Raw genomic sequence first — 24,408 nt, forward strand, 5'->3', positions numbered from 1 at the left:
TTTTTTGAAAAATATTCTTCTAATAACTTAAACGTGATGTTCCGTTCCAACAATATGTCAGGAACGCAACCTATCAATAATTTGAGACAATTTTTTTGATAATCGAGAAATCCATTTGTGACCCGCCATTTGGACCAATCACAACCTTCTAAATTCGAGATAATGGGTCCGCTCCTTTACCCTTCTTCATTTAAATACCGGGCTTCACTTTGCATGGTATGGGGCTTGAATCTACGACCTAAGCCACAAATCCTCCACATTTTGCCTCAAGCTAGGCGTTGTGGACTAATTTGAGACATCATATGGCAACATAGTGGATACGTAAATGTAAATCCAATTCGCAGACAATCAAAGAGAAGATGATAATGAAAAAATAAATATAAATGAATTGACTATTTAAAATTGAGGTCGGATTATTTGATTTTGAACTTTACACGTACATGTTCTTATATCTAAATGAAGGCAAATTTATATGTCAAATTATAACTATTAAAACTATTTCTGATAGTATGAAAATATATTTGATCTTTTTTTCAGAAAAATAAAAATAAAATACCGCTATACAAATTAGGAGGAGGCGAATATGAACTTCATACCCATGTCTTATTACACAACACAAAAGTTACATGAGAAGGCACAACAAACATGAAATCACCAAAGATAAAAACCAAATAAAAATTAAAGTACACAACCAACATATGGATTATTATTTTTACCATATACTTTCAAACAATAAACATAGCATGGGGTATTTATGTAAAGCTCACATGCATAATATTATCAATTGACATGGTGATCATCAATAGCTTTGGTCACACCAATAATGAAGTCCAGCAAATTTACTAGTTCTGGGACATTTTTATTTGGCCTTTCATACTCTATTGTCCAGCTTACCAAATCGATGTCGTATTTTGTTTCGATATGAAGAGTTGCCTTAAAATTATCATATTTATTCACCAGATCTCCTTCAAATTCTTTGAGTGTGAGCATCTTTGTTTCATGATCTATAGCTTCAATTACTTGTTTGGAGATCTTCTTTTCCCCTTCTACCTTACAAAAACAAAAGAATTATTCCCAAATTTCATCATGTATAATCATAAGAGTACCCTTAAGATTTAAGAAAAGAAGAAGTTGGAAATGAGTAACCAAATCGAGTTGCCATGTTGGTAGAAAGGAAAAAGGTTTTATTTCTAGGAAAGTAATTAGTGATTTCTTATTTATTTTCTTGTGTTCTATATGCAATTAAAATATATTATTTAAAAACATCTATCTATATATCTAAGACAAAATTATGAGGATGGGATGAGGGAGGGAGGGAGCGAAGGGCAGGGGTTGGGGGTTGGGTGAGAGTGGGGTATGTTGGGTATTTGCTCTAATCTGTTTCTTACTGTAATTCAATTTTTCTATTTCTAAAGGTAAAATACAAAGTCTCCATATTTGGCTAGTCCTTTTACTTGTAGGAAAGGTTTATGACTTTATAATAATTATAATATTTAATTGTTAATTGGAGCAAGTAAATGTGACACTAAGATAGATGAAAATGATTTCATGAACGGAAAGTAAAGACCGGACTAAGATTTAAAGTTACTGTGTTTTGAGTTTGTTACCGAATCCACTACCTCGTCATAGTTATTGGATTCACATTTAAATATTCATACATATTTAATGAAATTCCTAACACAAGTACATGATCTAAGCAATAGCTACTGGGTTTGTTCGAACCGATTGCTAATACTATCCCTCCATCCCTAGCGGAAAGTTCCGACCCCTTTTTGACGGAAAATATTTTTGTTAAGAAATTTTTAAATATTCAACTTACCAAGGGTATACGTCCAACAAATTTTGGATCCAACGGTTCCAAAGACACCCTCAAGAAGCTCACAACCTTGTACATGCAAAGGGGACATAGTAGAGACATGGTGTGGTTTATTTGTAAAGACATCATGAAACACATCCTTATTAGCCTTCATTTCTATTTTAGCACACAACACAGACTTTAGACCCATTTTACTAAAGACTTGGAAATAAAAAGATGTATGACACTAAAGGAAAATTGTCGAGGAGAAGTGTTGATATCATTTACAATGATTATTCAACAATATATATAGACTAGAAGGGTTTTTTTAATCCTTTTTTAAAATAAAAAATAGTATAACATCCTAATCATGTCCCTTACAACTTGTATTTTATTTTCCCATTATATATAGCAATATTTATTTAGAAAGGTGACATGAATTTCGTTTTTCATGCACTTAGTAGCAGTAATATGCAAATATGTTTAAACCGCTTCTAGCAGTGGTACAATGTAATAATGTTTCAGCTAGAGGTGTTCAAAATCGAATTAAATTGCAAATTGAATTAAATCGAAAAAAAAAACCTGACGACTAACGGTTTGGTTTGGTATTGGAAAAAAAAATTCGACTATACTTGGGTTGGTTTGATTTTAACTAAAAAAGGTCAACTCGAGACCAAACCAACCCGACATTATATATATAGTTTTTTAAAAATTTATTTATACATAAAAGTATTTACTTTGATGTAATATCTGAATATTACTTATACGATTTCATAATTTTTATCTTTTAACATATTTTTTAAAGTTTTTTGAGACTTAGAATTTTGAATGGTCCAATAATGGTTATAGTCCATAGATATTAGTAACTCTAATAAAGCTCAATTCAAAATCAAATCAATACTATGCTAACAAAATAAATTAATTCAACACTAAGAATGACAATAATATTGAATATTTGTTCTTTAGTTTTACATTGGTTTAGACATTTAAAATACATAATCTAATTTTAATTTTTCTTTAATGTTTGATCATGTAACTAATACTTATTAGACTTATTTTAGCATAATTTAGTACTTTTAAATCATGACCATTTTCATTATGACTTTGCAATATTTATTTTATATGATGATTTTATTATTATTTTTATTGAATATTTTATTGTCATCCCTCACCTCATATTTTGTGTTATTTTCTTAAGAAACACCTTAGATAGTTGTGTGTTGGTTGGACTAAAGAAATATTTGGAGCACAAGTTAATTATATGTTTGTATGCATACTTTATCGGAAAAATCCAAAAACCTGAAAAAATTCGAGGTTTATTAGTTTGGTTTGATTTAAAAATTTAAAAATTCAACACAATGGTTTGGTTTGGTATTTGAAAAACCCGAACCAATCCGAGGTTGAAGATCCAAAAAAACCTGAGTTTTATTAGTTTGATTTGGTTTATAAATTTAAAAAGTTTATACAAATAATTTAATTTGATATTTAAAAAATCCGAACCAACCTGATTATATATACCCCTAGTTTCAGCCACTTCTAGCAGTGGCATGCCAGAAAATTATTCTTAAAAGAAATATTTATAATGAAAATGAAGATCAAGGTTCATGCATTTGCTAAAAGTAAGATTTTCATGTCTACTACATGTGATTTATGTGTAATAATTTCTACCTACCTACCTCCACTATCTTTTCATTAATCTCCTACAAATAATTTTGGCTTAAGTCATGAGCTCCCCTAAAGTTATCCGCATAATTCATTTAAATATCTTAATTAAGGCTAGTATCTATTAGGCACTCTAAGGGGTCATTTGGTAGAGTGTATAAGAACAATGCAAAATAGAGTGTATTAGTAATGCATGCATTAGTAGTACTTGCATTAGTTATATCTGCATTATTTCTTATACACTGTTTGGTTTGATGTATTAGAAATAACAAATCTTGCATAATTTCTATTAAAAATCGTATGTTTAAAAAAATACCCTTCACACTTTATTTCTTTGTACACTTCCTTTGCAACAAGGTTTTTTTGCTAAAACAAAACATCATCAACTCCTCTCTCTTTTTTCAAGTATAAAATTAAATAGTTGTTACTATTGCGTAAAAATATTTTTGTGAAAAGTTGTCAAAATTTTTTTTTATCAAACTAATCGTCACAATAGTAAATATTTTGATTAAACTATATTGAAATATGATTTTTTTTTTAAAAAAAGAAGAAGATGTCAAACTTCTTCACATTTTTGCCACCAGATTCCCCAAACTAAAGTTTACCAGCAACATACTATGAAGCAATATTTCATATTAACTTATGTGTTAACCTTCATTTTTTTCTTATTACTAAAATCAAACCACATGACCCTTATATTAAAAAATAAAGATGTACTAAAGAGGCCATAAAGCCTATTATACATTGATTAAACTTTTTGAGTAGCTAAAAGATTATACACCGTCAAATAAAGAAGAAAACGAAGGCTCAAAAATGATACGTTGTCAATGTAGGAAGTTAATGAACAAAAGAATCGACGGTGTAGGTTAATCACAAATTGATAATAAGACAAGGATGTATTGCAAGTAGATAAACCTGTTGCAAGTAATTATACTTTTCATTTGACCAGCTAACAGGAGTCATTTCTAGCGCTTGGTATCCATATTTCCTACTGAACCTCTTTGGCAGTCTCTTCATGGAAAATGAAAGGTTTCTTAAACACAGTACCACAGAAAATGTTTTTATAAAAGGCTTTTGAGGGCAGTTTTGTAATTATATAATCTAATGCAAGTGTAATAAGCTTTTAAAATGTTGTGTGTGTAATCACTCACAATATCTTTAAAAAGTAACCAATAAAATTGCAGCATGTGACACATGGGCCCAATCTAATGAATATTCAATTTAAAAAATAAAAACTCCAACCATTAATAATCCAAAAAATTAATTAGCAAAAAGGAAAAAAAAAAAAACCCCCCCCAATCCACATCCCCACACAATCCCACCCACCCACCTTTCTTCTTCTTCCCTTCACCGGCCATCCTGATTCCAACAACAAATCCTGATTTCTCCGGTGACAACAAAAAGAAGCAAAAAGAAAATCTCCCCCACCCGCTCCCCCAAATCCACCCACCTAATCATTTGCCTTATCTTCTTCTTCTTCTTCATCCTCTGTTACTTGTCAAATTTATATGTCAAATTATAAATATTAAAACTATTTCTGATAGCACGAGAATATATTTGATCCTTTTTTCAGAAAAATAAAAATAAAATACCGCTATACAAATTAGGAGGAGGCGAATATGAACTTCATACCCATGTCTTATTACACAACACAAAGGTTACATGAGAAGACACAACAAACATGAAAGCACCAAAGATTAAAACCAAATAAAAATTAAAGTACACAACCAACATATGGATTATTATTTTTACCATATACTCTCAAACAATAAACATAGCATGGGGTATTTATGTAAAGCTCACATGCATATATATGAGATCCCATCAATATTATCAATTGCCATGGTGATCATCAATAGCTTTGGTCATACCAATTAATAATGAAGTCCAGCAAATTTACTAGTTCTGGGACATGTTCATTTGGCCTTTCATACTCTATTGTCCAGCTTACCAAATCGATTTTATATTTTGTTTCGATATGAAGAGTTGCCTTAAAATTATCATATTTATTCACTAGGTCTCCTTCAAATTCTTTGAGTGTGAGCATCTTTGTTTCATGATCTATAGCTTCAATTACTTGTTTGGAGATCTTCTTTTCCCCTTCTACCTTACAAAAACAAAAGAGTTATTCCCAAATTTCATCATGTATAATCATAAGAGTACCCTTAAGATTTAAGAAAAGAAGAAGTTGGAAATGAGTAACCAAATAGAGTTGCCATGTTGGTAGAAAGGAAAAAGGTTTTATTTCTAGGAAAGTAATTAGTGATTTCTTATTTATTTTCTTGTGTTTTATATGCAAGTAAAATATATCATTTAAAAACAATATCTATCTATATATCTAAGACAAAATTATGAGGATGGGATGACGGAGGGAGGGAGCAAAGGGCAGGGGTTGGGGGTTGGGTGAGAGTGGGGTATGTTGGGTATTTGCTCTGATCAGTTTCTTACTGTAATTCGATTTTTCTATTTCTAAAGGTAAAATACAAAGTCTCCATATTTGACTAGTCCTTTTACTTGTAGGAAAGGTTTATGACTTTATAATAATTATAATATTTAATTGTAAATTGGAGCAAGTAAATGTGACGCTAAGATAGATGAAAATGATTTCATGAACGGAAAGCAAAGACCGGACTAAGATTTGAAGTTACTGTGTTTTGAGTTTGTTACCGAATCCACTACCTCGTCATAGTTATTGGATTCACATTTAAATATTCATACATATTTAATGAAATTCCTAACACAAGTACACGATCTAAGCAATAGCTATTGGGTTTGTTCGAACCAATTGCTAGCTAATACTCTCCCTCCGTCCTTAGTGGAAAGTTCCGACCCCTTTTTTGATGGAAAATATTTTTGTTAAGAAATTTTTAAATATTCAACCTACCAAGAGTATACGTCCAACAAATTTTGGATCCAACGGTTCCAAAGACAACCTTGTACATGCAAAGGGGACATAGTAGAGACATGGTATGGTTTATTTGTAAAGACATCATGAAACACATCCTTATTGGCTTTCATTTCTATCTTAGCACACAACACAGACTTTAGACCCATTTTACTAAAAGATATGGAAATAAAAAGATGTAGTGACACTATAGGAAAATTGTAGAGAAGTGTTGATATCCTTTACTATGATTATTCAACATTATATATAAACTAGAAATGGGAAGGGGGAGATGTATTATTCTTTTAAAATCCTTTTTTAAAATCAAAGATGATATAACGTAACATCCTAATCATGTCCCTTACGACTTGTAATTTTTTTTACAACTACATGATTTCTCAAGAAAAGTGACATAAATTTCATTTTTCATGCACTTGTAGTAGTACTAATTTATTCCCTCCATTCCATTTTATGTGCACCTTTTGACTTGACATGGTGTTTAAGAAAAAAGGAAAACTTCTGAAATTTATGGTCTAAAACATGAATCCTTGGATACTTGTGTGGTTGAGATTCATTTCATTTAGGGTAAAAGAAATTTTAAAGTTAAAATTATTTCTAATTATAGTAAAATGACATTTTTTTTAGAACGGACTAAAAAGAAAAGAGAGTCACAACGGAGTAATATATACTATGCAATTATGTTTCAACCACTTCTAGAGGATACTATTTTCTAAAAAGAAATGTTTATAATGCAAAATGAAGAACTAGGCTTATGCATTAGCTAAAAACAAAATTTTCATTTGAAATAAAGTGATGTTTCAAGTATTCATTTCCTTAAATGAATGAGCAAAAGATTTATTTAGTTATGTGGGAAGCTAGGTCTCATTTTTAAGCGATGATGTTTCTTATCCTCTGAAAATTACAAGAGGAAAAAAAACTAAGAGATGTATTTTTCTAGTATATATCATTCAGCTTCAACACTGCTCTATGACCAAACTATAGATATGAATCTCATATTATATGTATATAGCAATATTTGTCAAGAAAAGTGTTGGGTAATATTTATATCCGAGTCCGAAGTCTAAAGGGCAAAAATAAAGGCCAAAAACTCCAAAAGGGCAACAAAAATAAGTTGAAAACCAAAAGAGCAACATTTAGACGCCCTGATTAACGCAGTGTAAATTAGGGTAAAAAGGAGCAAGAGGCAGCTCCCTATGCGCCTTACAAGGCGCGAGCTGACAGTGTCTTGTAAGATCCAGGTCTGCTGCGCCTTGTAAGGCGGGTTTGCGCCTTCCCCTTAACCTAATATAAAGAAAAAAAAAAAACTTTTTTGATTAAAAACTTTTTGGATTAAATATGTGTTTTTGATGTTTTTATCTTTCATCTTTTAGTATGTCTTTACATGCAACACAGAAATAAATTTTGGCCTTAAATATTACGTTTATGATGCTTTGTTGGCATTGTAGAGTTTCCGTCGAGGCATTTTTGATATCTTCATCATAATCCAGCTTCTTGTTTTCTCTTTTTGTTTGTATCTTAACTCTTACATTCACTTGTCTTTAGTATTAGGTAGGAAAAAAATATTACTAATTGAGAATTCTAGTTTGTCATCAATAAATGTGATGCGTTCTCTATATCAATTTTTTTTTATATTCAGCACTCAAACACAAGACTTTTAGTTAAGAGAAAAATCACATCTACTGCATCACATTTATTGATAATATTCCCTAATTGAAACTATGACATCTTAATAATGTGAAGATGCAATGAAATGGTTTTTGATCCATGGCTCTTGCATAAATAGAAGTGGACTAGGCTCCCCTCCAGTACAATGACGAGTATCCAGTTTGTCCAGTGGGTCTTTAATCTACTGACATCTGTCATTTAATAATCTAAAGGTCAATAATTAGTTAATCAAATTAACCTCTTAAATCATGGTTCAACAAAAGTATTGTTAGAATTTATTTCTTTCCCATGTTGACAACATGTCTATAGAAGAGAATCTTGCTCAATCACTGCTCCGTTTTCTCTATCCGACGATAAAAATTAAAATAATCTTAAATTTCACTGTGTAAATCTACAAATGTAATCAATTTCCACCCCCTAAATTCAACCTCTTTCAAATTAAATGTTCCATTTTTTTCATATTATTTAGTAACTCTCCCCAGATTTCTTCATATATCCTACTTCCTCTTCTTTGTGTTTGAAATATAAAAAGTAAACAAACAAAAAGGTTAAAGGGGTTCAACATTTACTAAACATACATAAAGGTTAGTATAAACGATGTAATTTTCTTCCCATGTTCATAATGATAACATTCCTGTTTTTTTTAGTTAAGCAAGAAAACAAATTATGTAGTAAATATGTTCATAATTATCATGTTCCCTGTTTTATTTCAAATAGCAAAAATGAAAAAGCTGAACAACATTAATATTATTGAGCAACAAATTTGTACAGCAATTGTTGATATTAGGCAATATACATAGAAGCTTTCTCTCTTGAACAAATATCATCCCTGGTAAGAAAATCTTTTTCCCAGCAAAAGAAAAATCCTGCACCAAAATTTTCGAATCTGTGTAATTAGCAGAAAATTTTCAGCCGCATTCTCAGATTCATTTACTATCTTGAGAAATTGATAGTAAGCCAAAAAGTTTTAGTAAACTTAACCATGGTTTAAGAGGTACATTATTTTTTACCTTTAGATCATTATGGGACAGATGTCAGTAGATGAAAGCTCCACTGGACAAACTGGATACTTCTTCTACTGGAGGGGAGCCGAGTCCAATAGAAGGGAAGTGGTAGATGTACATACGTATTAATTAACTATAATATATTTTATAAAATAACAAGTAAGTAGTAACAACATAGAGTGGACATGATTATATATTGAGTCTGAGCTATCTTAATTTGTCATATTATGTACTATTTATGGAAAGAAAATCAATCATGGTGGTTAAATGTCGCTATTAAATATATTGGGTTAGCCCGACATTATTTTCACCATATTTCACGCATCGACTATGTGCAGTTATATTGTTTTTGTTTTTCTTAATTAATTTAAAAATGCTTACAAGATACCCTTTCAAAGTTTGCTTGGGCATGCATACTAACAACCACTATATGATAATTAAGAAAGAAACTATATAATTATACATAATTCATTATCATATATATTATTATTATTATTATTTATATTTTAAAAAATATTACGTATCTTATCACCAATTAAGAGTTTTCTATCATATATTGAGGAAGATACATGTTATTTTGCTACCAAATACACTAAAATAGGGAGAGAGACAAACGAGATTTGTTATGCATCTTTTTTTTCCAGATACATGTGAATCACAATAAATACACACTAGATACATGTATCTGTATGTATATGGTATATATGACTCACGTGTATATATATATGAGATACCCGATACATAGGAAAGTGGCAAGCGATATGGGAGGGAGGCGATCGAGATTTGTTATGTATCTCAAATACATGTGAATCTACTTGGATACAATGTATCTTAAACAAATTATATCTAATTTGACTCATGTATCACAAGATACATATATGTGAACGTATCTGGATGCACCAAAATCTGGTAAGATGCGTATAATATTACAAATTATAGTGTCTCTAAATAATCAGCTCATAAACTAGCGGGATTTATGAAAGTTTCCCATAAATTAATTAAAAAATTATTCCGAACTTGCAAGTGTGGTTATGATCCATGGCTCTTGCTTGTTATGTGTTTTTTTTCTTTCATTATAAATTCAACTCTAGGCTAATTTCGTTGCTTAAAGTTGAGTCTAGGAGTATTATCTTTTGCAAGTTTTAGTTTTTTGTCGTTATGTAAGATACAAATTACATTTGAATTTTATTTATAAAATTTTCACTAAGCTCGTTATTTAATGGTATTTGTTTTAAAAATTTAGGCATATTATATATATAAATGTGTCTTTTAATATAGCTTAATTCACATGACATTAATGTCCTCCAACTTTGAATATGAACAAGTAGACACTTAAATTTATATAAGATTAAACAAATAGATACACACATATCTTACGTGGCATAAATAACATATTAATCTTGTCTTCTATCTGTGTTAAGCTTACAAGCATCCCCAATTGTCTTCCGATTCACCGTAGTGCTCGTGATCTTTGGCTTGTAAATCTAACTTAAAAGGGTAAATTTAAATGCCAAATTACAAGAATAAAAAGCATATTTCGACTATTTATGACAATACAAGAATATATTTGATCATTTTCAGAAAAATAAAAATAAAAATAAAAATAAAAATAAAATATCGCTATGTAAATTAGGAGTAATATATAAACTTGATACCCGTGTCTTATTACACCACACAAAGATTACATAGTTGATAACGAATCACTCACATGGGAAAGACACAACAAACATCAAATTACCCAAGATAAAACCAAATAAAACGTACTTACTCTCAAACATGGATTATTTTTTACCATAATCTCAAACAACAAACAAACAACTATTTAATTACTTATATAAACCTCACATGCATATATATGATCTCATCAATTCATCTTGACATGATGATCATCAATAGCTTTGGACATACCAACAATAAAGTCCAACAAATTTATAAGCTCAGGGACATTCTCATTTGGTCTTTCATACTCCATTGTCCAACATACCAAATCAATTTCGCCTTTTGTTTCGATATGAAGAGTTATCTTCCAATTATCATATTTATCAACTAGATCACCTTCAAATTCTTTAAGTGTGAGCACCTTGTTTTCATGATCTATAGTTTCAATTACTTGCTTGGAGATCTTCTTTTCTCCATCTGCCTTACACGAAGAAAAAAAAGAGTTATTCCCAAAATTATGACCATGAGAGTCCTTAACAAAAGAGAAAACAAATAGAGTTGCCATTAAGGGTAGAAAGGAAAACAAGTGATTTCTCAATTATTTTCTTCTATTTGAATTATACAAGTTAAAATATTATCTCAAAAAGTATATATTTATATATATACAAAATAAAATTATGAGGATGGGTGGGGGTGTGGGGGTTGGGCGTGAAGGGAGGGCTTGGGGGTGGTGGGTGGTTGTGAGGCAGTGAAGGAGAGAATTATGCGAATTGTTTTCCTATTTTCATTATGAAAATCTTTTTTCTTATTTTTAATGAGTTTGTTTTCTAAAGATGTGTTTGGTAATGTTGGAAAATATTTTCATAATAAATGTATAATTCAATCTCTTATTTATTTTTTAGTGTTTGATAAGTATAGAGAAACATATTATTTCAAAAGAAAATATATGTAATCTACCAATAAAACACCATGGGGTGGGTAGGAGCTGAGGATTGGGGGCTAGGGGTTTTTATGGGGGAGGAGATGATCAAGGGATGGAGGTCGGGGGCATTGAGTGTGTGGGAATATAAACAATGAACTTAAAATATCATTTATAAAACTTTCTTTTTCTCATTTTTAAGAAACTTATTTTATTTTTTTAGAATCTGTAGCTAGTACTCTCCCTCTACCTATAGCTAGCAGAAAGTCATTTTTTCCTTTTTAACGAAAAATATTTTTGTTAGAAACTTTTTAAATATTTGTCTTACCAAGAATATACGTCCAACAAATTTTGGATCCAATGCTTCCAAAGTCACCCTCAAGAAGCTCACAACCTTGTACATGCAAAGGGCACATAGTAGAGACATGGTGTGGTTTATTCGTAAAGACATCATAAAACACATTTTTATTAGCCTTCATTTCTTTCTTGGCACACAACACAGACTTTATACCCATTTTACTAAAGATTTGTCAATAAAAAGATGTAATGACGCTATAGGAAAATTGTAGAGAAGAAGTGTTGATATCCTTCACAATGATTAATCAACAATATATATAGACTAGAAAGTGGGAAGGGAGAGGTGTTTTCTTTTTCAAATCATTTTAAAAAAATCAAAGATGGTATAACATCCTAATCATGTCTCATACTGGTAGTTTATTATTGAGCAACTTTCACATATAGAAAACATAAAAATCATATTTGTATGTTATAACTATAGTTTGCATAATTGACCTCCATAGCAAATTTTATGTTTGCTATGGAGCTTTTGATTTGTATAATTCACTAGATACATCCAATTTTATACAAATTGTTCAGTTTTGTATAAATTCATTTATACATTGTAATTTGTATAATTATAAGTGTATAGAACGAAAATACATGTATTTGTATTTGTATATACACTTTTCTCTCGCTTTATACAAACACAAACGCATTTTATACATTTTATACTGAAATGTATAAAATAGCTAATTGTATACCGAAAATGGCTAATTGTATACCGAATCAGATGGCAAAAAAATGAGATGTTTTCTGCGAATTACAAATAAAATAAACTATGGCTATAACATTAAATTTGAATTAATAGTTTTCTATTTCATACAATTTCCCTTTATTATTTACTATATATATATATATATATATATATATATATATATATATATATATATATATATTTGTCAAGAAAAGTGACATGAATTTCATTTTTCATGCAGTTGTAGCGGTAATACTTGTGCAATAATGTTTCAAGGGAAACTTACCAAAATATGCGTATTAAGAAAATATTTACCATTTATAGTAGTAATATTTTTTCTCACTTGAATACTTATAATACATTTATAAATAAGTTTTAATACATATTGCAGATAGAATAATTTATAAAATATATATAGTACATATGAATGGATAATACATTTATATTGCATGAGTAATTCACCTTTAATACAGAATGTAGATTTATCATAGTATTGCTATTATTTGCCACAAATAATAAACTACATAATTATACATATTTCACTACCATATATACTAATATTATCTATACTTTCAGAAATTTTTACGTCTCTTACCATTAATTAAGAGTTTCATATCATATATTGAGGAAAATATACTTAGATGCATGTATTCTTGACACCAGATACACAAAAATAGGAAGATCGCGAGTAAAATTCGTATGTATCCAATATACAGGTGGATCATACTAGATACATATATCTTATGCATCTAGTGTGATTCATACATGTATCTGGAATATCAGATACATGTCATTGGACCCAACAAAATTTATATGATAACCTCCATAAAATGATAGTAGCAAATGCTAGTGGGCTGGTTTTGAAAATTGTCATGACAATAGGTTGAATATGTGAATTTAACAACTGATTTTTTATAGTGACTGGATCACCTTTCACTTAAACAATCTAGTGTTGATTCAATGATCGATGTTTTATGGATGAAGATGATGACAATTTCTCCTCCTCTTTCTTTATCGTAGGAGCTTATATATATTAAATTAAGAGTATTCCTATATATATATTGAAATAGGATGGTTAGTTTATAACTTTCAATTCCGCATTTCATGTTTAAAATTTCTTGTAACTATTTTCCTATCTAGATATTAGAGTAGGTGTGCGCTTACCCAATCCGATGGGTAAGATCGTGACAATATGTTTCAACCACTTCTAGAATTGGCATGCCAGGATATATACTATTCTAAAAAGATATGTTTGCAATGCAAAATGAAGATCTAGGGTTAAACAAAATTGGAAGTGATGTTTCAAGTGATTGAAAGATGCTATTCTATTTTAAACAAGATTGAAAGTAATGTTTCACGTATTCATTGCCTTGATTAAAGTTATGTGGGACTCATTATTTTTCAAGACAAAAGAAGGTCTTTTTTTTCTTTCAAGTGGTGATATGTAAAATTACAAGAGGATAAAAAAAATGGAACATGTATTTTTCTCTCTTGCTCTCTACATTTCTTGTTTCTTATTGTTACTGAGCTTTTATTTTATAAGGTGCTATCAATTGAAGACTCGCCAATTTAAGATGTACTTACAATTTTATTGTAGCCACATTTTATAACTATTAAGTCCAATAAAATTTCTCCTACTCACTTTTAAATTACCACTTCATATTTTTATTTTTATTTTTTCAATTGATGACTATGCGGGGGTTGTGAAAATTAATCTTACTACTTATATATAAGGCAATAATTGAAGTAGCTTCAGATAATAAAAGCATTTTACGTAGTAGGGACATTTTGGCACATGCATGTCATTGTTCTCCACAAATTATTAATTAAAATATAAAATCATATGTATACACTGCCCCTCATTCTATTGAAGTAGCTTCCGATAATAATTGAAGTACCTTCCTATAATAAAACCATATGTATACGCTGCCCCTCATTCTATTGTTTGTGTATGTAAAAAAGTTAGAGCAATTTTCGATAGTAAGGGCATTTTGAGAAATTTAAAGATTATTTTAGTTAAAATATTTTTTTTAAAAGTTTTTTAGCTGTGTCAGAGCTTTTGGCTTCACAAACATTTTGTTTTTAAAAAAAAAAAACAAATAGAGATAATTTATTATTATTATTATTATTATAATAATAATAATAATATTAATAATAATAATAATAATAATATAAATATATATAATTCTTTTGAACTTGGAACTTTTAAGAATTCTACATAGGTGTAGGTCGTAAATTTTCCACCTTTGTGTTGTGTAATAAGACAGCGGAAGTGGTATACTTAAAATATCAAAACTTAAACAAAAAGTATATTTTGACTATTTTTGATAGTGTAATAGTAATATATTTGATCCTTTTGCGAAAAATAAAATGTTACTAAGTTAGGAGGAGGCGAAGAGAAATATATATAAACTTCATACCCATGTCTTATTACACAACACAAAGGTTACATGAGAAAAAGACACAATCAAACATGAATTCACCAAAGATAAAACCCAAATAAAAAGTACACAACCAACATGAGTTATTTTTTTACTATACTCTCAAACATCAAATAAAGCAACTATATATATAATCCCATCATTTCATCTTGACATGGTGATCATCAATAGCTTTGGTCATACCAATAATAAAGTCCAACAAATTTATCAGTTCAGGAACATTCTCATTTGGCCTTTCATACTCCATTGTCCAATTTACCAAATCAATTTCACCTTTTGTTTCGATATGAAGAGTTGCCTTTCAATTATCATATATATTCACTAGATCACCTTCAAATTCTTTGAATGTGATCACTTTTTTTTCCTCATCTATAGTTTCAATTACCTGCTTCGAAATCTTCTCTTTTCCTTCTGCCGTACCAAAAAAAAAAAGGAGTTATTCCCAAATTTCTTATTGGATAACCATAAAAGTCCTTAACAAAAGAACAAGTTGGAAAAGATGGGATTTTCTTCATACCAAACACATCAAACTGTTCCATCGCAATCTAGTTTGAATATAACAAATCAATAATAAATGTATTTTAATCATTAGAAACATCATCTTTCCTTGGATATTCCAAAAGAAATACCTTATAATACATCATATACTCGATCCCTCTGTGGATTAAATAATTTCTATTTTTACTTGTCAGTTTTGATAAATATTTAAAGATTCAGCTTACCAAGGATATACGTCCAACAAATTTTGGATCCAACGGTTCCAAAGACACCCTCAAGAAGCTCACAGCCTTGTACATGCAAAGGGGACATAGTAGAGACATGGTGTGGTTTATTTGTAAAGACATCATGAAACACATCCTTATTGGCTTTCATTTCTATCTTAGCACACAACACCGACTTTAGACCCATTTTACTAAAAGATATGGAAATAAAAAGATGTGGTGACACTATAGGAAAATTGTAGAGAAGTGTTGATATCCTTTACTATGATTATTCAACATTATATATAAACTAGAAATGGGAAGGGGGAGATGTATTATTCTTTTAAAATCCTTTTTTAAAATCAAAGATGGTATAACATCCTAATCTTGTCCCTTACGACTTGTAATTTTTTTTACAACTACATGATTTCTCAAGAAAAGTGACATAAATTTCATTTTTCATGCACTTGTAGTAGTACTAATTTATTCCCTCCATTCCATTTTATGTGCACCCTTTGACTTGACATGGTGTTTAAGAAAAAAGGAAAACTTCTGAAACTTATGGTCTAAAACATGAATCCTTGGATACATGTGTGGTTGAGATTCATTTCATTTAGGGTAAAAGAAATTTTAAAGTTAAAATTATTTCTAATTATAGTAAAATGACATTTTTTTTAGAACGGACTAAAAAGAAAAGAGAGTCACAACGGAGTAATATATACTATGCAATTATGTTTCAACCACTTCTAGAGGATACTATTTTCTAAAAAGAAATGTTTATAATGCAAAATGAAGAACTAGGCTTATGCATTAGCTAAAAACAAAATTTTCATTTGAAATAAAGTGATGTTTCAAGTATTCATTTCCTTAAATGAATGAGCAAAAGATTTATTTAGGTATGTGGGAAGCTAGGTCTCATTTTTAAGCGATGATGTTTCTTGTAATGACCCGAAAGGTCATTTTGGTAATTTTTCGTGGAAATGACTATTTTGCCCTTTCGGTAGTTGCCCCGAGTCCCATGTTTTGTGGTTGTAAAGTTGGTTTGAGGAAAAGTTGGTAAAAAGTTGAGTTTTTGAGAAGTTGAGTTTTTATGAGTTAAAGTTGGTTAAAAAGTGCTTTTTCGAGTCATTTGGAGTTTCGGGACTCGGATCGGATTTCCGTCGATTCCGACAGTTTTAGAATGTCGAAACGGGTCTGTGTGAAGTTACGGAGTCGAATTTGGAGTTGAAACGAAGAATTGAGGTCCTAAGTTGCTAAAGTTGTGAAATTTTGATAAAGAGTTGACTTTGGTCAACATATGAGGTTCCGAGGCTCAGATTGAAATTCCGAGAGTACCGTTGGTTTCGGGAGGCGATTCTAAGTCTAGAATGAGTCTTGGTTGAATTTTTAGACGCTCCGTTTGAGTTTCGAATTTTTTTGGCGTTAAACTAGTTTCTTAGCATCTTATTGAATTTCGGGTCAAGGAGTCCTCGAATTCAAATTCCGACGGTTCCATTGAGTCCGGAACGTCGAATTTAGTGGGAGTACATATTTAGTTTGTGTGCACGAGATTCCGAACGAATCCCGAGGGTCCAACGGGGACTTAAACTTTGGTTTTAAAATTGTGTGCAGCTGCTGTGTATTTTAGCTGCAACAGCAGTTTCTTCCCCTTTTTTTAAAAGCCAAAAACAGTAGTCATTTTCCCCCAACTTGAAAAATACCCATTTCTCCATTTTTAGACTTTGAGAGCTCAAAAATAGGTGATTTCAAGTGGGTTTTCGCAAGGAATTCATTAGGTAAGTTATTTCCAACTTATATCTTTGATTTCCATCGATTATTTATGGATTTTAACATCAAAATTTGAGATCTCAACTGAAAAATTTGGGGTTTTTTGCCTAATCCGAATTTAATAGAAAATTTGAGTTTGTGAACTCATTTCAACTCCTTTTTCGAAATGGTTTTCACTATTGGATTCTAAATTTCTTGGGGAACATTTTTCACAAAAAATTTCCAGATTTCGAGAATATTTTTCGGAACGAGATTTTTTTGACCATTTTACCCTTTTCTCCAAATTTCACAATATTGGTGTTGTTAGATTCGTATTGATTGTGAGATTCCATTTATGAATAGATTGTGGTGATTTGGAGCGTGCTCGGAAGGGTAAAACTCAAATTTGAGTTACTAGTTGAAGTGTTTTGAGGTAAGTGGCTTCTAAACTTTGTTAAACTCTTAGACTACACATGACTACTTTCCTAATTGTGTTGGGGAGTAATGGGGATTGAGGATGAGTTTTATTTGTTGATTGAAATTGTTGTAATTGAAAGATGGAGAATAAAACGAGCTAAATGTGTTATATGTGACTTGAATTTGTTGAATAAGTCATGTGATAACTGATATTGAGGGGATAGAAGAGCATGAGTAGGCTATGATTGATACAGACGATGTGTAATACTATGATGTGGTTGTGATTGAGACAGATGATGTGTAATACTATGATGTGATCGTGATATGGTTGTGATTGAGACAGATAATGTGTAATACTATGATGTGATCGTGATATGATTGTGATTGATGACATGTGCATATTCATTATTCATCCCAAGTATGAACTATCTGTTGCATGAGTTCTGAGACACTGATATGAGGACGGATGGATATGAGACACAGTCGAGACTAGCTCCGGCTAGCGATTTGGATGCCGATGGGATCTGGTTCCGGCGGTGATACATGGTCCATGGGTTCTGATTTGAGTATTCAGCGCGGTCTGATTACGTCAACAGATGTGTATCTTAGGACAGACATGCATCACGACTACATGACATCATTATTGCATTTGCATCGCATTTGACTTCATCTTTGTCTGTGGTGTGTGGATTTTTCCTATTTGCCCCTCTTCATGTGATATATGATCTATTTGCTCTTACATGAGGATATGAGATTGATGTTGAGACACTGTTAGATATATCTGTTGATTATGAATTGTGTAGTATAGGTTGTTGGTTCGCTGTTAGAATGAAGTTTCGGTGGTTCGGTTGGGATTGAAAGGAGTTGTTTGTAGCTGTTAGTTTAGCTTAGCTTAGTGTTACTTGCGAGTACCTGTTGCTTTTGGTACTCACCCTTGCCTCTACACAATTGTGTAGGTTGACAGCTCTATCAGATCCGACTTATTACTCATCTTCAGATTAGAGCTTCCAGACTTACTTGAGAGGTAGCGGTTCATTCCAGACGTGCCCTCAAGTTATCTATATTTATTGTTCTGTTCTATTCTAGAACTTTACTATGAGACTTGTATATTTTATTCAGATTCTGTATTAGAGGTTTGTACATGTGACAACCAATTCTGGGGTTATGTTGAGTTTATTTAAAGACTTCCGCTTATCTTTCTATCTTATTCTTGTTTTATAAATTCTATATCGTCGGGTTTTTGGGTGTTAGGCTGACGTGTCCGGTGGGGTTTGGGCACGTGCCATCACATCTGGTTTTGGGGTGTGACATTTCTTATCCTCTGAAAATTACAAGAGGAAAAAAAACTAAGAGATGTATTTTTCTAGTATATATCATTCAGCTTCAACACTGCTCTATGACCAAACTATAGATATGAAAACACATCCTTATTAGCCTTCATTTTTATCTTAGCACACAACACAGACTTTAGACCCATTTTACTAAAGACTTGGAAATAAAAAGATGTATGACACTAAAGGAAAATTGTAGAGAAGTGCTGATATCATCTACAATGATTATTCAACAATATATATAAACTAGATGGGTTTTTTTAATCCTTTTTTAAAATCAAAGATGGTATAACATCCTAATCATGTCCCTTTCGACTAGTATTTTATTTTCCCATTATATATAGCAATATTTGTCAAGAAAAGTGACATGAATTTCATTTTTCATGCACTTGTAGCAGTAATACGCAAATATGTTTCCACCACTTCTAGCAGTGGTACAATGTAATAATGTTTCAACCACTTCTAGCAGTGGCATGCCAAAATATTATTCTTAAAAGAAATATTTATGATGCAAAATAAAGATCTAGTTTCATGCATTTGCTAATTGTAAGATTTTCACGTCTACTACATGTGATTATGTGTAATAATATCTACCTACCTACCTCCAATATCTTCTCATTAATCTCCCACAAATAATTTTCCTTACATTTTCAAGGATTGGCATCATATTTATGACATCCTTTGCTGTTCCAACCTTAATTATGAATATAATATTGAGAATGTATACATTCGATTATACTTGGAACCAAAAAGAGAAAGTTCTCTCTTAATCATGCATTTTTATTTTAACAAAATACACTCCTATTAGATCCGTCAAAATGGGCTTAGCCATGAGGCTGGCCCAACCCAACTCGTTATTGGGTAGGTTGGGATAAAAAAGAGAGTAAATTTTAGGTTTAGCAAACATAAAAACCATATTTGTATGTTATAGCTATAGTTTGCATAATTGCGCTCCATAACAAATTTTATGTTTGCTATGACTATGAATCTGTATATTTCGGTATACTTATACATAAAAATCAATTGTATAACTATATATTTGTATATGTATATGTGTATTATATTTATTTAAGTATAAATCTGTATATGTATATGTAATTGTATTTTTGTAAACATCTGTAAGTTGTATAAGTATATGTTTTTTTGTTGTGATTTTCAGTCGTATATGTATGTGTATTATATGTATTTAAATATAAATCTATATATGTATATGTAACTGTAGTTTTGTATACAAATCTCTCTCGCTTTATACAAACACAAATTATACATTGTATTTTGTATAATTTGTGTTTGTATAAAGCGAGAAAGAGAGAAAGGCAAAAGAGAACTGGGCAAGGGAAGATTTGTATTGTATAATTATAAGTGTATAGGACGAAAAGATATGCATTTGTATGTGTATATACAGTTTTCTCTCGCTTTATCCAAACACAAACACAAGTTATATATTTGTGTTTGTATAAAGTGAGAGAGGCGAGAGAGAGTGGTGAGCGAGATCAGGGAGAGTGGTGAGCGAGATTTCTGGAGAGAGGAGAGATATGTATTTGTATGTGTATATACAGTTTTCTCTCGCTTTATATACAAACACAAACACAATTTATACATTTGTGTTCGTATAAAGTGAGAAAGACGAGGGAGAGTGGCGAGCGAGATTTCTTGGAGAGAGAGGCTAATGACAAATTGTTTGTTACATATTATAATTAAATGAAACTGTGGTTATAACATTTATTTTGAATTAATAGTTTGTTATTTTATACAATTTTCCTTTAAAAAAATTCAAGCCCATTTATTTAAGGGTCGGACCATGGGCCAAACTATTTATTTAAGGGTAACTTACATAAATCTCACTATTTTAGGAACTAATTACTTAGATGCACTCTATGTTGCAATATTACGAATCTTACAAGATTTGGTGCGCCCAGATACATGTATCTCGGGGTACATGGGCTCAAAATTAGGTGTTATTTGTTTTAGATATACTTTATCCAAGTGAATCCACATGCATCTAGGATACATAGACAAATCTAGCTCGCCTCCCTCTCATTTCTCTCGTCACTCTCTTATCTGGTATCCCAAATACATGCTAAACGCACCATATACACGTATTTGATGTGATTCACATGTATCTGAGATACATAGACAAATCTCACTCGCCTCCCTCCTATTATCGCTCATCTCACTTCCTATTTAAATGTATCTTGTAGCAAAAAAACTTGTAACTAGGTGTATTGACTTGAAATCTGATATGAATAATTAATTTGTGAGATAAAATGCAATTATTTCAAACTATAGAGAGAATTAGAAAATATGGTTGGAATGTGTGGTAATTAGTTAGTTTTTCCTTTATTTTTAATTTGAATTAAAATAATTAAAGTTTTAAGGCGTAATTGTTCTTTAATTTACAAGTTTATTTTTTCAAATTTCCTATATTTATTTATTCGTCAAAAAAGATTATTACTCCCTCCGTTTGTGGCACTTTTTGGATTTCGAGATTTAAACAAGTCTATCTTTGACGTAAGATTTTTCATATATCTTTTAATTATTTTGAATTGTCAATTATTGTGACTTATAGTAGTACTTTTTACGTAGTTTACAAATATATAAATTTCTTTTCAAAAAAATTGAAGATCCACGCGCAAATTTTCGGTCAAACTTAAATTGTTTGACTCTTGAGAAACAAAAAGTACCACAAAAATTGGGACAGAGGGTGTATTATTTTTCTTTAATACTTTTTTGCTAGAATTATTGAAACAACATCACTGTTTGTAATATTCAATTAATTAAAACTCTTTCTCATTTTCTTGATATTATAGAATTTTAAATTTGAAAAGAAAAAAAAAAAGGCTAGCCTGTCCAACCCGCGGCCCTTCTAGGATTGGGTTGTGTTGACCATTCTCAGGCCCTTCCATATGAAGGGTTAGCCCACCCTAGCCCATCAAATTCCTTGGCCTGCGACGCTTGGGCTAAGTGGGGTGTATTGGTTTTCAAAATTTAAAATCAAATCAAACCAGATATCAATTTTTTAATCGGATTGATTTTTTAATCATAACTATGAACAACGGTATGTCTTAGGTTGTTTTTGTTCTTGACTCGTTAATTGATTATTACAAAAAATAGTTGATTATTTTATGTTACTTGAGCAATATTTATAGCGTTAATTGGTAAATAAAGGAACGGGATTTGCTTACAGGAACAATGGATGACTGGCTTCACAGTATAACAATATTTTGGGTGGTGACATAAAACAAAGCTTTATATTGATACTAGATTTTGTTGCCCGTGCTATGCACGGGCCCAATAACATAAATGGTATGTTTTGGGGCTAATAACGAAGTTTTTGAAGCGATTGTTTGCGTGGATAAAGGAATAAGTTTTTTTATCACAAACCTGTACTTTGACGCTATTCAAGGCACAATAAGACTACCCACATACAACATTTTTGAACAATTTTATGTTGTCAATTACCACGATTTAATTTTAAGAATCAGTCAATTTTTTTTTCTGTTTTTTTAATAAATATTTTAAGTTGTCAATTTTCACGATTTATTGGATTTTATACATAATTTTTAACGATAGATTAATTTCAAGAATCAATCGAATTTTTTTAAATGTATTTATTTTGGAAATATTTTATGTTGTCAATTATCATGATTTATAGTACTTTTACGATAGATTAACTTCAAGAATCAATGGAATTTTTTGTATCTTTTTCAAAACATATTTTATGTTGTCAATTATCATGATTTATAGTCTTTTTACGCAATTTTTAAATATAAAAAATTTTAAAAAATAAGACAAATAAATTAAAATGGACCCAATATATGTTATTTTTGTTGTCTCAATTTATGTGACACAAATGAAATTTAGAGAGTCATTGAATATTATATATTATACTTGGGCATAAACTCTCTTACGCACGGGCCCAATAACTATTATTTTTTGTCCTAATGTATGTGACACAAATAAAATATAGTGAGTTATTTAAATTTAATATGATTTTTAAATATTTTAAGTTGTTAATAATGTAATTTATAATACTTTTACGTAATTTGTAAATACTTAATATATATTACTCCACTTGTCTCAATGTATGTAGCATAGATAAAATTTCAAGAGTTAATCAAATGTTGTTAATTGTTAAGATTTACAATACATTTTACGTAGTTTTCAGTAATTTGACATTAAATAATACATATTACTACTTTTGTCTCATTTTATGTGATATTGATAGATTAATTTTAAGAATCAGTCAATTTCTTTTTTTGTGCATTTTTAATAAATATTTTAAGTTGTCAATTATCACGATTTATTGTATTTTATACATAAATTTTAACGATAGATTAATTTCAAGAATCAATCGAAATTTTTATATGTATATTTTTTTAAAATATTTTATGTTGTCAATTATCATGATTTATAGTATTTTTACGATAGATTAACTTCAAGAATCAGTGCAATTTTTTGTATCTTTTTCAAAACATAGTTTATGTTGTCAATTATCATGATTTATAGTATTTTTACGCAATTTGTAAATATAAAAAAAAAAATTAAGACAAATAAATTAAAATGGACGCAATATATGCTATTTTTGTTGTCTCAATTTATGTGACACAAATGAAATTTGAAGAGTCATCCAAATTTGCACTTTTTAAATTATTTTTTTTAAGTTATTAATTATTGTGATTTATAATATTTTTATGTAACTTTCAAATAACTTCCTAATTTATGTGATATGGATAAAATTACAAAATTAACCCTTTTAAAATGTCTTCCAGATATTTTAAGTTGTTAATTATTATTATTTTTAATACTTTTTTGGTAATTTTAAAATGATATATGTTATTTTTTTTGTCTCAATATATGTGACCCGGATAAAATTTTGAGAGTCAACCTATTTTATGGTAGAATTTTAAATATTAAATATTTTAAGTCATTTGTAAATGATTTATTATATTATATTATTATATATTATATTATATATATATATATATTATATTTATTTTCTACTATATAATAAAAGGGAGTTTATGTATATATTATATTATATTATATATTATATAAACTCCCTTAGAAAATAAATATATATTATATATATTATATAGTAGAAAAATAATTATATATTATATTATATTA

At 29.9% G+C, this 24,408-nt stretch overlaps 4 protein-coding genes and 2 pseudogenes across 6 annotated transcripts in view; 1 reads left to right on the top strand and 5 right to left on the bottom strand.

The window, feature by feature from the left end:
• Positions 1-24,408, top strand: part of LOC125840365 (high mobility group B protein 1-like) — a 285,818-nt gene that overhangs the window by 255,407 nt on the left and 6,003 nt on the right. The window lies entirely within an intron of this gene.
• Positions 1-24,408, bottom strand: part of LOC125840355 (chlorophyll synthase, chloroplastic) — a 132,222-nt gene that overhangs the window by 67,898 nt on the left and 39,916 nt on the right. Inside the window, exon 16 of one of the 2 annotated variants that reach the window (XM_049519319.1) lies at positions 5,061-5,147. The exons of the other annotated variant lie outside the window; for it this stretch is intronic. The gene's annotated coding sequence lies outside the window, so the exon portion shown is untranslated. Of the gene's footprint in view, positions 1-5,060; positions 5,148-24,408 lie in introns of those variants that run through there. 2 annotated transcript variants of the gene reach the window in all.
• On the bottom strand, positions 549-19,449 carry LOC125840370 (kirola-like). The gene is made up of 3 exons (XM_049519336.1): positions 19,437-19,449; positions 1,820-2,017; positions 549-1,046 (listed from the first exon to the last, which is right to left on the bottom strand). Exons 2-3 carry the CDS (start codon positions 2,004-2,006, stop codon positions 781-783), a joined length of 453 nt encoding a protein of 150 aa, XP_049375293.1. The 5' UTR covers positions 2,007-2,017; positions 19,437-19,449; the 3' UTR covers positions 549-780.
• Positions 5,291-6,514, bottom strand: LOC125840372 (kirola-like; annotated as a pseudogene).
• On the bottom strand, positions 10,896-12,124 carry LOC125840371 (kirola-like). The gene is made up of 2 exons (XM_049519337.1): positions 11,938-12,124; positions 10,896-11,167 (listed from the first exon to the last, which is right to left on the bottom strand). Exons 1-2 carry the CDS (start codon positions 12,122-12,124, stop codon positions 10,896-10,898), a joined length of 459 nt encoding a protein of 152 aa, XP_049375294.1.
• Positions 15,213-15,995, bottom strand: LOC125840367 (kirola-like; annotated as a pseudogene).

This window comes from Solanum verrucosum, unplaced genomic scaffold (genome assembly GCF_900185275.1).
Source record: "Solanum verrucosum unplaced genomic scaffold, falcon-dt-bn FXZP01000137.1, whole genome shotgun sequence".
In the NCBI taxonomy this organism is placed as follows: Eukaryota; Viridiplantae; Streptophyta; class Magnoliopsida; order Solanales; family Solanaceae; genus Solanum; species Solanum verrucosum.